Source organism: Streptopelia decaocto (assembly GCF_964273445.1).
Source record: "Streptopelia decaocto genome assembly, chromosome: 13".
Lineage (NCBI taxonomy): Eukaryota > Metazoa > Chordata > Aves > Columbiformes > Columbidae > Streptopelia > Streptopelia decaocto.
In genome coordinates, this window is record NC_138668.1 from 8,340,928 (window position 1) to 8,353,950 (window position 13,023).

Consider the following 13,023-nt stretch of genomic DNA (forward strand, 5'->3'; position numbering starts at 1 on the left):
AAAATCTCTTCTACCCAATTGTACACTTGCTTCTGTGCCTCTCCTCCCCCATCTTTGATTTTCATGACTTGTTGAAGTCTGAGCATGTATTTTCAGAAGGGCACAAGCTTTGTTTGCATGTTATATGTAAAAAAAATATAGCAATTGTGTTTTACAAAGACTGAACAAATCAGTCTAATCACTTAAAACTTAGTCACATCTCTTCTTCTTTCCACACCTGTTATTTGATGTGAGAATATGCAGCTGCTTTTTTGAATTCCATTGACACTGAAAATAAATCTTGTTTGTCCTAACTCATACTTGTCTTTGAGCATCAAAGGGACCAGGTAAGCTAAGCGCCATGGCATTAGTTTGTGGTTTGAGATATACGATACTTGAGAAATTCTTCATGTTATCCAAGCAAATCAATGAATTTACATTTCTGGCAGCTTTCCCAGAGGAAGAAAATAGATCTGTTTCTCCCAGATCGCCTCTTGTTGTGGCCGCAGATGGGTGGGTGGTACGTGGTGCGTCGCAGCTGGGAACGGGTGCGGATGAGTCAGGTGGCTCCGTTCCCTGCCCCATGCACAGGGGCTGGCGCTGGGACTGGTGACAGAGTTGCCTTAAATCAGATGTTTCATCCCTCCGGCAGTGCTGAGGTGCTCGTCTCCAAAGGGGCTGTGTAATTTGAAGTCCATGTTGTCTCTCTGTCGTTGGGCACTGCTATGGCACAAGTGATTTGGGACTTCTAGTTTTTGTGATGATGGAAATTGTCCTGGGAACCCCGATGGTGGCGTGGGGAGCAGAAGGGGCAGCAGCCCCAGCCCATCGGGTGGTCCCCGGTGCGGAGCGTCTCTGAGCAGCAATGCGAGGCACCAGCAATTGCTGTTGGCTGCAGTAATTAAGCAAGTGCATGATGACTTTTTTCCCCCACGGCAAAATTTCTGGTGGATGTTCTTGTCTGGAAGTAGCTGTTTGCTAATTGATTGTTCCATGCTAGCGAGCGGTTCTGCTCAGTGGTAGGTTAAATTACTCCGTGCAATTGGCATTACAGCTTTTAAAGCATTCTTGGTCTTTCTGGAGGAGAAATCAGTTATGTAAATGTCATTTTACTTTAAGAATCTTAGTAATTTAGATTATATCAGATAACTAGTTGCTTACCTACTGAATTTATCCATTTACTACCTAACAAATTCTGTGTACAGTTGTTTATTCAGGGCACAATAGTTTTTCTTTTTAATAGACAAATGGCTTTTTACCATTTTATTAAACTAATAACAGTATCTAGAGGTGTAAAATTGGGGAATTCCCCAAATGAGTAGATTGCACCGTATCAAAATGAGTTGACTTTTGCAAAGATCCGGTAAATTTTTCTAGCCTGCTCACACCGAAGTGGCTCAGTTATTAATTTTTTGCTACAATTTTAATCAAGTGGTTCTTGCTGGCACATTCACAGTCAGTGACATTCTCTGTCTTCACTGGGAGACTGTGTGCTTCCAGTACGAAACAGTCCAGGAATCCTCCTCATCCTTTTAAATAAAAAATCATCTCAATGAACACTTCTGATAAATGTGCAGCAGTATATTCAGTTGCTGTACTTACTGGATTCCTTAGGACACAAGATTTTTGTTTGCTACCGTCCACCCTGAACAACAGCTTGGTGTTGATTTTATCAGGATTGGTTTGGAACAGGTAAAGCTATGTATTTAATAGGATGTTATAGGGCCTCTTCTGTGAAACTTTTGCTTATATATCAAATATTCTGTTACTGCCAAGGAAGAATTTTTAGCAATAATCTAGACAGCTCTCTGTGTTTTGATCGTACATGAAAAATACCTCACATATTTCTCAGAGAAGCAATAATTTAATATGGTTAATGCTATCTAATAGAATTGTTGCAACTTTCATATATTATTTAGTTCCTTGTTATCTTTTAGTCCCACGGAACAGGGATAACCAGAATCCAATAAATGCATTTTAAGAGCATCTAATGTAATTTAGCTACATCAGATGAAAACTGATTTTTTCAAGTCCTGGGTGTTTTCCAGGTTAGAACAGACATTAAGCCACCGATTGTGACATTATAACTGTTTATTTTGCAGTGGTTTGAAGATAAGATCGGTGTCCATTTTTATAGACGTGTTTAAAATTTTACGTAAATGATCAATGATCAGCTCCTCATCTCTCTAACCTTGGGTGTTGGGGAGTTGGTCTCATTTGACCATGTCCAAGCCCTCTGGATCTGTTCCGTCCCACACCGCGATGCTTGTGTCCTGTGGTCAGTCTGTCAAATCACATGTATGTAAAGTTGATCCTAACTGAATTATCTGATCAGAATCACCACTGTTGTACATTTAAGCCAGGTGACGTGATTACGACACGTTTTTTCAGGGGTTGGAAGGTGCACCCTCAAGTTACTGAAATCCAGGTAAGGGATTAGCATTTGTAAAGCAACAGTAGATACTGTTAATTTTCCTTAGGAAGCAGCACCTGCTTGGTCCCATCCTTTTCCTTTGCACAGACAACACCCGCCGGCAGCACGTAGGCAGCGGGGGGAGGCTGGGGAAGGTGCCCGGCCCCGCGGCGTCTGTCCGACCAGCCCTGACCCCTGTACACACGATACATCTCGTAGGAAACTCTCTGCACCAGGACGGCGCATCCTCCGTGGGCCCCGCTGGCTGAGCTGCTGAGAATCTGCTTTGAATGGCTTGTGCGGTTTGTTTTGTGACAGGGGAGTGAAGCTCCCTTGTCCCCCCTGTTGGGTCACCAGAAGCTTTCCCTCTTGCTGGATTTACTTCTGTTTTTGACAGCCCAGGTTGTGCCTGAGGCACAAGGGGACACTCACCCACGCCGGGTAGATGTATGCATTAGGGATGTAATGATGTATTATGAAACATTATATATAATATAGTGTTATAGGGACATATTAATGTATTATTATGCATTCTATATAACATAGTGTTATAGATAGTATATCCAGTAATAGTATTATAGATATAATAGCTTATATAAGTATTTCCCTTTGCATTGTACCGTAGTCCTTAAAGGAGAATGATTAGGGTCTAGTTCAATGAATTGGGGCCCAAATTGGAAGGAGAGATTCTTTTTTTCTCCTGATCAAGATATTTAGAGGCAAGAGACGGAACACACGTTCATTTTCCAAATGCACCCCATTAAATAGAGGGAGAAAGATTTTGTAATGAGATGCTTCAGATATATAAATCTCCAGCACTTCTTGATACTGGATTTTTTTCTTTAAACTATGCAAAATGGGCAATGAAAAATACACAGGAACAGAATGTTTGTAAAGTCAGACTGTTAGAGGCTATAAACATAATTTCATAGAAAAATAGATGCAAAACATCAGATATAAAGGAAGAAAAACTTTTTCATCAAGTATACGGTAAATTTGTGTCCAGTCTGAAGAGGTGTCCCGGTTTGCTTTCCCAATCCTATAGATGTGGCTGGAGCCGGGAGTCTGGGGTGCAGCAGCAGGTCATTTATCCCCAGGATGCTCGGGGAGCACATTCCCCTGGCTCTGCTCGCGCTGTTGCTGCGTCTGGTCTTCATTAAGTTCCCAGCCCTGGCTGATGAAGTACAGATGCGAGTGGCTTTCCAGGGGGGAGAGGAGGAGGAGGAGAAGAACAGGAAATTCCCAGAGCATGAGCTGGGGGCAGGGTAAATCATTACTTGGCATTTTGTGTGCAACGGTGGGGCCAGGCCTGGAAAGACTTGCTGCCTTTTAGGGATACAAGGACAGACTAGTCTTTCTTGCTTCACTAGCAACTCTTGAGAGAAAAACGCTGCTTTTGCCTGGGGTTTAAGCGAGCCTGTTGTGCACCTCCTGTTTCTTGTTCCTTAACCAGACCTGCAGTAATTTGCCCACATTCCCAAGGGGCAGCAAAAGTGATGGGCAGGACTCTTGCCCTGGTGCCAGCGAGGTTGTTGCATCCAAGGCCAAGGCTTCTTGGAACACGGAGAAACATGGAAGCACGTCGCAGATGCTTCCAGGATTGTTCTCCCAACCCATCCGTTGCCTGTAGGCCTGCCCGCTCCTGCCAGCACGCCTGTGCTGCCTGGACCTCAATGTTTTGCAAGGGAACTCCCATCTTCTTGCGCCGAGGGAATTGTGAGCTGTCAAAGCTCTGAAAATTAAAGATTTTTATTTCCTTTCAGAAACTTGCCGTTAGTCAGTTTGACAGAGCACAGCACAGGCGTGCGTTCCTTCACCCAGAGTGAAATGGCTATTGGCAACTTCTTCTGGCATCGTATGGATTTTGGAAAATATTTCTTTATTCCTTGTGTGCAGAGAAGCGCGGCCATGCCCACGCACGCAGGATTTCACAGCTTTACTAATGACAGAACTTGCTGTCCTTGGTGATCAAAGCCAGGTGACAATGCCAAGGCCTAAATGTTCTTAAAGTTGTTTTTCCTGCTTTTTCCAGTTCCAGATGCAGGCAGTGGCTGGAATAAAAGAGAAACCAATTCCAACTTTTCAAAAATTAGGATGGTCACATCTTTTGCTGATATAAGTCAATATTTCTGTATTGAATGCATAGAATTACACTCTGAAGGATCTAGTGCTGAAGTTTTTGTAAGGCCTTCCAGCTTAGAAATCACTGCGCTGTGTCCCCGTTCCTTTTGGCTTCCCAGTCTGGGAGACTTGGAGCGGAGCACGAGAGGAGGCGTTTGGGCCACGTTCAGCATGGACATGCGGATGTAAGAAATCCACTGAAATATTCAGACATGCATTTTTGCTTTTCTAAACAAGCAAAACTCCTGAACTATCTCAAATTTGCCCCGATTTATTATTTCCAATTCTGTTTTTTTTCTCTATACAGTTTGGTCTTAATGAAGTTTATTTCACGTATTTATGTTGATTACTACTGGAAAACTTTATGCCAGTTGTAGTTGCAAATAAAAGATGATCTAATTGTACAGTAAATTAGGAAAAGCATTTTTCTCTGCCCTTCCTTGCGGTATGTGTTTGACAGCACGTCGTGCCTCATCTGCTTTGCTGCTTCCCGGTTAGTCACTTTCCCCTGTTTGCGCAGGGCCTTCCCACAGCAACTGGGAAGAGAAAAACATTTTAATCAGAGGAAAGCTGGAAGGGGATTTGCTTGCAGAGGCAGGACCTCAAGTGTCGTTCAACTCTTCTTTTTTTTCTCTGTTTTTTTTTCCTTCTGCTTTTATCATTTAGATACTTATTTTGTGCTGTGATGCTGTCTGAGAACTGTATGGACCATACCTCTGCTGAGGTTCACACACTGAAAAAAACCCGTATTGTGTAATGCTTATGGTTTCTATTAGTCAAATATATTTCATTTCATTCTGAAGAGCCTCAAATGTAAATAGAGTCTACGAAAATCTTTGCTTGTCACCTCATGTAATGGTCAGCAGTGTCAAGGTCCTTCTGTTGAGCGATGCTACGTGCTGACCATCCTGCCTCTGCCTTGCCAGAAGATTTTGCAATGTTAAGTGTAAGCTCTTTGCCCCGAGGGGTTCTCATTCTGAGCATTGCAAAGCTTTTCTTTGTGCCATTTTTTATGAGAGTTTTAAATTAGAATATAATCGTTTGGTAATTTGTTTCCTACACATTGTTCCCTGTTGTTGAGTGCAGCTATGAGGCTCCTAATAGCTGTTGCATGTTCAGACTGTGCAGGACAGTAGCAGGTCGTTTCCAGTACGAGGTTTATATATATAAGACTTTTCTTACAGCTTTTGTTTTGAATTCTGAACGTTGACATGGGGGTATTGAATGTCTATATGTTGCAGCTACAGCAGGAACCACAGTGATGGGTGCATGATAAATGTTTATGTATGTGCAAACATAACTGCTTTTGTTTAGGCACTGGCGTAAAACAAAACCTGCAATATTTCCTTAAGGCTGTGGGTGTTCGGCTCCAGAACTAGCCTTTATGTCTGAGGCCTATTTCTGTTTGTCTTCAGTCTTCGCAGAGTAACTGGAGTCTCTTTGTTACATCCAGCAAACGTCCAGTGGTTTTCCCTTTCGCACTCTTTTCTTTCCTTGCATTTTACCTGCTCAAGTCCCCAAGCCTTAAAGGTGACACCGTAACAACTCTGTTTTTCTTTCCTGTTTGTCACAGTGAGGCTGTCTGGGAGAACATGGCTCGCATGTGCGTCAAGACTCAGAGGCTCGATGTTGCCAAAATTTGCCTTGGAAACATGGGTCACGCAAGAGGAGCCAAGGCCTTGAGGGAGGCTGAGCAAGAGCCCGAGCAGGAGGCCAGGGTGGCCATGCTGGCCGTGCAGCTGGGCATGCTGGTAAACCGCCCGGGAACGTCCACCCCGCTTAACTAGGGACAACTATGAGAAACTGATCATTCTTTAAAATTCTGAAATGCAAAAACCTTGGTGGGGAGTAAAACCTATTGTCAGGTCTCCAAGGAGCGATGAACAATAGTTCTGACGATTATTTTTTTGAAGTTGAGTTTTTATGCTAGGGAAACAGGCATCTCCGTCAGCATCGCACGACCACGTGCTGCACGATTCCTGCCTGGCACTGCTCGGGGCTTTCCCTGACTCTGGGGCTCAGCGGGTCCCTGAGCTCTCTGTGTTCCTCAAAGAGCAGATGGGAAGGAGTGTGGCAGAATGTGATGCCTGGAAATGCGAGTACCAGGAGCCACAGCTGCCTGAGGGGACAGCAAACCATTTTGTCTGTTTGCCTAACTGCTGTACAGAATTTATATGGGAGTTTTACTCCCATATGAAAAATTACTGAATGAAGGAAACTGCTGAATGAAGGAAATGTCTTTTAAGGATGGTTTATGTGTGAAACATTAAACAGGAAAACTGTTTTCTTGGGGCATAATTCTTCCAAGCTTAATCATTCTAGGTTTGACTGGATTAAAAAAAAAATCGATGCATTTTAAAGTATTCTAGCTAAAATGTTTCAACAAACTTATTTTAAGGTTCAATATGGGAAACACAAGTTCTTTTTTGACATGTTTGTTTGTGGGGTGAAAGGCTAAAGCTGTGTTCTGCCAGACAGCGAGGGCTGGCTTAAAGCATTTGAGCAGTTTAGGCGAAGTTGGTGTTTCCTGCGGGTTGGAGAGCTCTGGCGAGTCACATTTGCTGCTCGTGCTGTCCCAGAGATGCCTGCTCTTCTGCAGCCGCCCACATTTCCATCCTGGCTTCTCTTGTTATTGAAGCAATAACTGTGTGTCCCGCACAACCAGCGGACACGGTTGGGCTGTTCTCCCCATAGTCTGGTGCATGATGCAACTGGTGCATGATGCTACCTGTATCTGGAGCCCAACCTGGCAGCAAATACACACCGAAATGAACTGTGTCTTTCCCATGTGTCTTTACTGTGGTCTGAACCCACTCCCATTGATTACCAGTCGAACTGAGATCTGAAATGGGTTTGAGACCAGCGTCATCATGGGGATTGAAAACTGACTGGAGGGCTGTTGAATTAGATGAATGGTAAGGGCATGTATTCCACTCGGTTTGCCTTTATTCAATGATCTGTAAGAAAAGCAGAGGTTTTTAGCTTGGGAAGCATAAAAGATCCAGGCGTATGATCTGTAAGAGGGAAAAATTTGGAAAGGAGAATTTATGAAATATCCCACGGTTCATAGGAAACTATGAATTAGATAAAAAATGGCAAGGGGCTGTGACAGCAAAAATCTGTCTGGGGCTGCGTTTGAGGAGACGCCAAATCCAGGGGCTTTGATTTGGTGACTTCTCTCTATGTATTTGTGGCAGCTACAGCTGGAACATTGACTTCCACCCTTAAGTATCTCATTACCAGAAAAAAATGTTGATGAACTGGAAGAAGTTCAGAGAAAATCAGAGCAAATTGTTAAGCTCTTGGAAAGATTTCACAGACAAGGAAATCTTTAAGATAGCCGAATAAATAGAATTTGGCTTAAAAAGATGTTTAGCAATCTACAACTATTTTAAGACTATACATGCTAGAGGGATAGAGTAACTATTCTGAATTGAAGAAGAAAAGGAAAATTCAAGCTAAATGTTTGGAAAAGCTTCCTGGCAGAGGAAGCTGTGGGGCTGAAAAGTGTCAATTCTCCTTCTTTTGGACATTTAGGTCTATTCAGAGAGGTGGAAAGGAACTGTAGCAAAATGAATGCAGTTCTCTTGCTTTTTTCATCTCATACAGAATCATAGTGCAGGCATGTTCCATCTCTACTTTTGGTGCTGCTTTGAATTTGAAACAATAAGAGACAGAAACTATTTTTCTGTCTTGGACAGATAATCTCGTTTTACTAAATATAGTATTCAGCTGGACAGCAGTTGGGTGGAGCAGGAAAATGCTTCTTCCACAGGAGTACCTCTCAAAGCGTAAAAATAATAGTTCCAAATTTGCTCGCCCTTGCGTCAGCATCCACTAAATCCTCCTGTTCTAATTCTGTCTTAAATTAATGGCGTTTCTTCCCAGGATGGATCTCAGTTATCCACAAACGCTGTTGCTGCCTCTGATGGCTGCTTGGAGGTCGCGGGGGGTCCCCAGCACCTGATGCCTTCTTGCCACCCCCCCTGTGTGGCTATGAACTGCAGCCCCACATGAGCGTATCTCCCCTTTCGGAAATGGTTTACGCTCCTGGTGACAGTGTTTAATTGTTGATGCCTTGCTCATGTCACCCCCCCAGTTGATACTGTACAGTAAATGCCAGGATCTGAGCGCTTTCCTTATTTTCACATAAACATCCTGTTTCCCAGTAATGTGCTATTCCAGGCTACGTATATTTAGTTGGTTAACCCCCCTGCCTGAATTATTGTTACTTTAATTGCATTACAGTGACCTGCACTAATAAACTACGTAGAAGTGCAGTGTCTGTTGTGAAGGACACCGATGCAACACCTCTCGGAGCTAATGAGTGTCTGTGCGCTCTCCTTGCAGGAGGATGCGGAGCGGCTGTACAAGGCTTGCCAACGCTACGACCTCCTGAACAAGTTCTATCAAGCCTCCAACCAGTGGCAGAAAGCCATTGAAACAGCGGAAGCTCACGATCGTGTTCACCTACGCACCACGTACTACAACTACGCGAAGCACCTGGAGGCAACCGGAGAGCAGAGTCTTGCGCTCACCCAGTAAGAACCAGCCCGGGGCACCCAGGGGATTTGGAGCCGTGTTCTCCTGTGGAGACTGGAGGCAGGCTAAGGAGGATGTCTGGTGATGACTGCTAATAATTAATTAAAGTCTTTTCCTGTTTCTGGTGCTTTCTGTCTCATGGAGTGAAAGCATTGTTCTAATAAACTTCCCAGCACCCTCCCAGGCTAATAAAGCTGAGCGCCAGAAAGGTTAAGTGTCTTGTCAGGGCCCATAGTTGAATCCCACTAATATCCAATCCTGTACTTGTCTCTGAAGACCAGTGCCCTCTTTTCCTTCCTTTTCCGTGACAAAAGCACTTGTTTACTTCTCCCGAGAGTCCCAGACACAACTGCAGTGGCAGAATTTAGTCTGACTTGGGTGTTTCTGGTGCCTGGTCTGCTCCTGTGACTGATGAGTCCCTAGAACAGTAGGGGAGGTGATTTTTAATGTGTTGCGTTTGTTGTTTGAAATGTTGTTTTTATATGAGTTTTAGCGTTTGAAGCCTAACAATATAATAATATAATAAGATCATGTCTGTTCTGAGTCAACGTAGATCTCTGATGGGGTCAGACAGACCCAATGGGTGATCAAGGTGGGCAGAAAGGTGAGGAGAGTCTCTAGCAGTAGAAGGTGGAAAAGCGCAGGATCTCCTGGGAGTGGAAAGGAGGCTGTGGGTGCAGGGGACAGCAGAGGGACAGGGCAAGAGGAGGAGCCCAAGGCTCTTGTGACCTTTCCAGCCAGTTGCACAGGGATGTGCTTAATGTTTGAGGAGCTTTCTGGGACATTTCTTTGACTATCACTGGCACTTTTAAAGTACTTACTGTCCTGTGATCACAATGCCTCCCCTGTTCCAGGTGCCTTGCAGGACCAGTGAACTTTTTATCTTTGATGGTGCTGGCAGAGTTGAACTGCTCTTGTAGTGAACTTAATAATACAAATGAAGCAGTGTTACCGTTGTTGTCCGTCTATAGCTGTCAAACAACATTAAATGGATTTTTACACAGGACATGAGCTAATAAGAAGTTAGTAATTTCACATCTAATGTATGGTTCTCTACAGCTATGAGAAGTCTGACACGCACAGGTTCGAGGTACCCCGAATGCTCGCTGAAGACTTACAAGCCCTGGAGAACTACGTCAACAAGATGAAAGACAAGTCAGTGCTATGCTTGTTCCTTCTCCCTACACCTCGCTCAAGAACTGCCACATTAAATATCTAGGCTGACCTTGCTTATAGTGCAGACCTTTGAACATTACCCTTGAGTTGGGGGTAAAGCCTTGTCTGTATTCTGAAAAAATGTATCTAGTCTTGAGTTCAAGATCTCCAGGAGTGAAAAATGCAGTCTCTGGCAATTCTTGTTACTGCAGTTAATGCTGTTACTTTTCTAGGAGCCTGTGGAAATGGTGGGCCCAGTATCTGGAGAGCCAATCAGACATGGAATCTGCACTGAAGTACTACGCACTTGCTCAGGATTATTTTTCCCTTGTCCGTGTCCATTGCTTTCAGGGCAACATTCAGAAGGTGAGGCAGCCTGATCCCATCTGCTTCCAGAGTTCTCATTCCTGGGATGAGTATGGGCACAACATGAAGATATATGATTTCCTTTCCAGGCGGCTGAAATAGCAAATGAAACGGGGAATTGGGCAGCATCGTATCACCTGGCCCGCCAGTATGAGAGTCAGAATGACATCAAGCAGGCTGTACATTTCTACACCAGGGCCCAGGCATTCAACAATGCCATCCGCTTGTGCAAGGTACGTGAAGAGGTACATTTACGTCTTAAAGTTGTACAAGTTGTTTGTGCCCATTCTTTCTTGTGAGAAACTGCTTGCTCGTATACAGCCCACTGTGGAGATGCTCCTGCTTTCTGCCTGCATCCTCTACAAAAGATACATTGATAAAGGCTTGGTTGTATTTTCTTGTATATCTCAACAGAAAACTGCCTGAAAAAAAATTATTGTTGTCACAGCTCAGAGTTCTTTGGGTTGGTGTAGGTTTTTACACAGAAAAGGGTTGATGGGCGACTGTGTTGACGCTATGAAGCTGTAGGCTTGCAAGAAGAGAGAGCTATGAAGTCTGTTTGCCACATACCGAGAGCTGAATCTTTGCTTTTGAATAGGAGAACAATTTAGATGATCAGCTGATGAACCTGGCTCTTCTGAGCTCTCCGGAAGACATGATCGAGGCAGCCTGCTATTATGAGGAAAAGGGAGAGCAGATGGACAGAGCTGTCATGTTATACCACAAGGTAAATGTCTTTTTAGTAAAAAATACCAAACTTTAAACTGAAGTAATTCCTACAGCAGAGGAACATTTAATCAACTGTAGCTTTTACTATATGTACAGTTTATTAATCATTTCTTCATGGTAGTTAATCCACTTTGTTAATTCACTCTAAGCTGATCTGTAAACTGATTCTGCAGTGCTTACTCCAGCCTTCAAAGACTCATTCTTAATTTTGCAGGCAGGGCATTTCTCCAAAGCGCTGGAGCTAGCCTTTGCCACACAGCAGTTTGGGGCCCTGCAGCTCATTGCTGAAGACCTGGATGAGAAATCAGACCCAGCTCTGCTAGCTCGCTGCTCGGATTTTTTCATTGAACATGCTCAGTATGAGAAGGCAATGGAGTTGCTGCTAACAGCTAAAAAGGTAAATTCTGGCTTCTCTGGTCCCTCCAGGCACAGGCAGAGGGAGCTGTCCCTATTGTTATACCCCCAATTTAGTTAAGGTGCATCATCGCTCACCTAAACTTTTATGCACCTCTGCCTCACCCTCATTATTGTGCTGGGAACTTGGCCTTACCCAAAAGCTGGGTATCAATGCAGAGCTCCCATGTCTTACTTTCTTCCATGTTTTGCAAGGGTACAGTAGCCCTTTTCTGGGCTAAAAGCTATTGTATGTCCTACTCATAATTTGTTCCTATATGAGAAGTAGCAAAATATTTAACAAAATCTTTCAAATGCCTGTATTTATTTTATTTGTATTTGCTGAAAACCTTAATATAATCAACCGTGCCTAATAAATCTGACTTGTATGTCTCCAAGAACATTGTGTTCAAAGAGATTAAATGGATGAATCTTTGGTGCCACACTAGCGTCCTCTTGAGAAAATGGGAGAAACAGTGGTGTCCATGGAAGAACAAACACGTTCTTAGCAAACCAAGTGAGACGGTGTGAACCTGAACAGGAGCCGGTGTTGGGATGCTGAACTACACCATGTTCTAGACAGAGCATCCACATCTCAGGGCATTTGTGCCTTCGTATAGCCAATTTCTATAGGTCCCACCACAAGCAACGTGATGTATCGCTGTAGTGTCTGCAACATCTCACTGCTTTCTCTCTTCCGTTAGTACCATGAAGCTCTGCAGCTTTGCCTGAAGCAGAACCTGACCATCACAGAGGAGATGGCTGAGAAGATGACGGTCGCCAAGGACTCCAAGGAGCTCTCTGAGGAGTCCCGGAGGGAGCTGCTGGAGCAAATCGCTGACTGCTGCATGAGACAAGGGAATTACCACCTGGCAACCAAGAAATACACACAAGCAGGAAACAAGTTAAAGGTCAGTCTGGATCCTAAGATTTCTTAAAACAAGGGTATTTTGAGAAGTAAATCTTGAAACAATCTTTGTACAGTAGACTATTCACACAAGGCTTCCCAGGCATCTTGGCATAGATTGTGGTTATGTATTCACAATTATATTTCCCCTCTTGTTTCCCCCGTGTCCCCCTTTCCCCTGCCAGGCTATGAGGGCACTGCTGAAATCTGGAGACACCGAGAAAATTGTCTTCTTTGCGGGAGTTTCCAGACAGAAAGAGATTTATATCATGGCCGCCAACTACCTACAATCGCTGGACTGGCGTAAGGACTCCGAGATTATGAAGAACATCATAAGCTTCTATACTAAAGGAAGAGCGCTGGACCTGCTGGCGGGTTTCTACGATGCATGTGCTCAGGTACATCCCCCTCTGTGACT

General features: G+C 44.0%; 1 protein-coding gene across 1 annotated transcript in view; it reads left to right on the plus strand.

Annotated features, from left to right (window-relative positions):
- The window catches only part of IFT140 (intraflagellar transport 140), a 64,416-nt gene that overhangs the window by 49,117 nt on the left and 2,276 nt on the right, over positions 1-13,023 (plus strand). Inside the window, exons 18-26 of the mRNA XM_082064888.1 lie at positions 6,087-6,264; positions 8,864-9,054; positions 10,115-10,210; positions 10,444-10,576; positions 10,666-10,809; positions 11,175-11,303; positions 11,520-11,702; positions 12,403-12,609; positions 12,791-13,003. Coding sequence (XP_081921014.1) covers positions 6,087-6,264; positions 8,864-9,054; positions 10,115-10,210; positions 10,444-10,576; positions 10,666-10,809; positions 11,175-11,303; positions 11,520-11,702; positions 12,403-12,609; positions 12,791-13,003 — 1,474 coding nt within the window. The remainder of the gene's footprint in view (positions 1-6,086; positions 6,265-8,863; positions 9,055-10,114; positions 10,211-10,443; positions 10,577-10,665; positions 10,810-11,174; positions 11,304-11,519; positions 11,703-12,402; positions 12,610-12,790; positions 13,004-13,023) is intronic.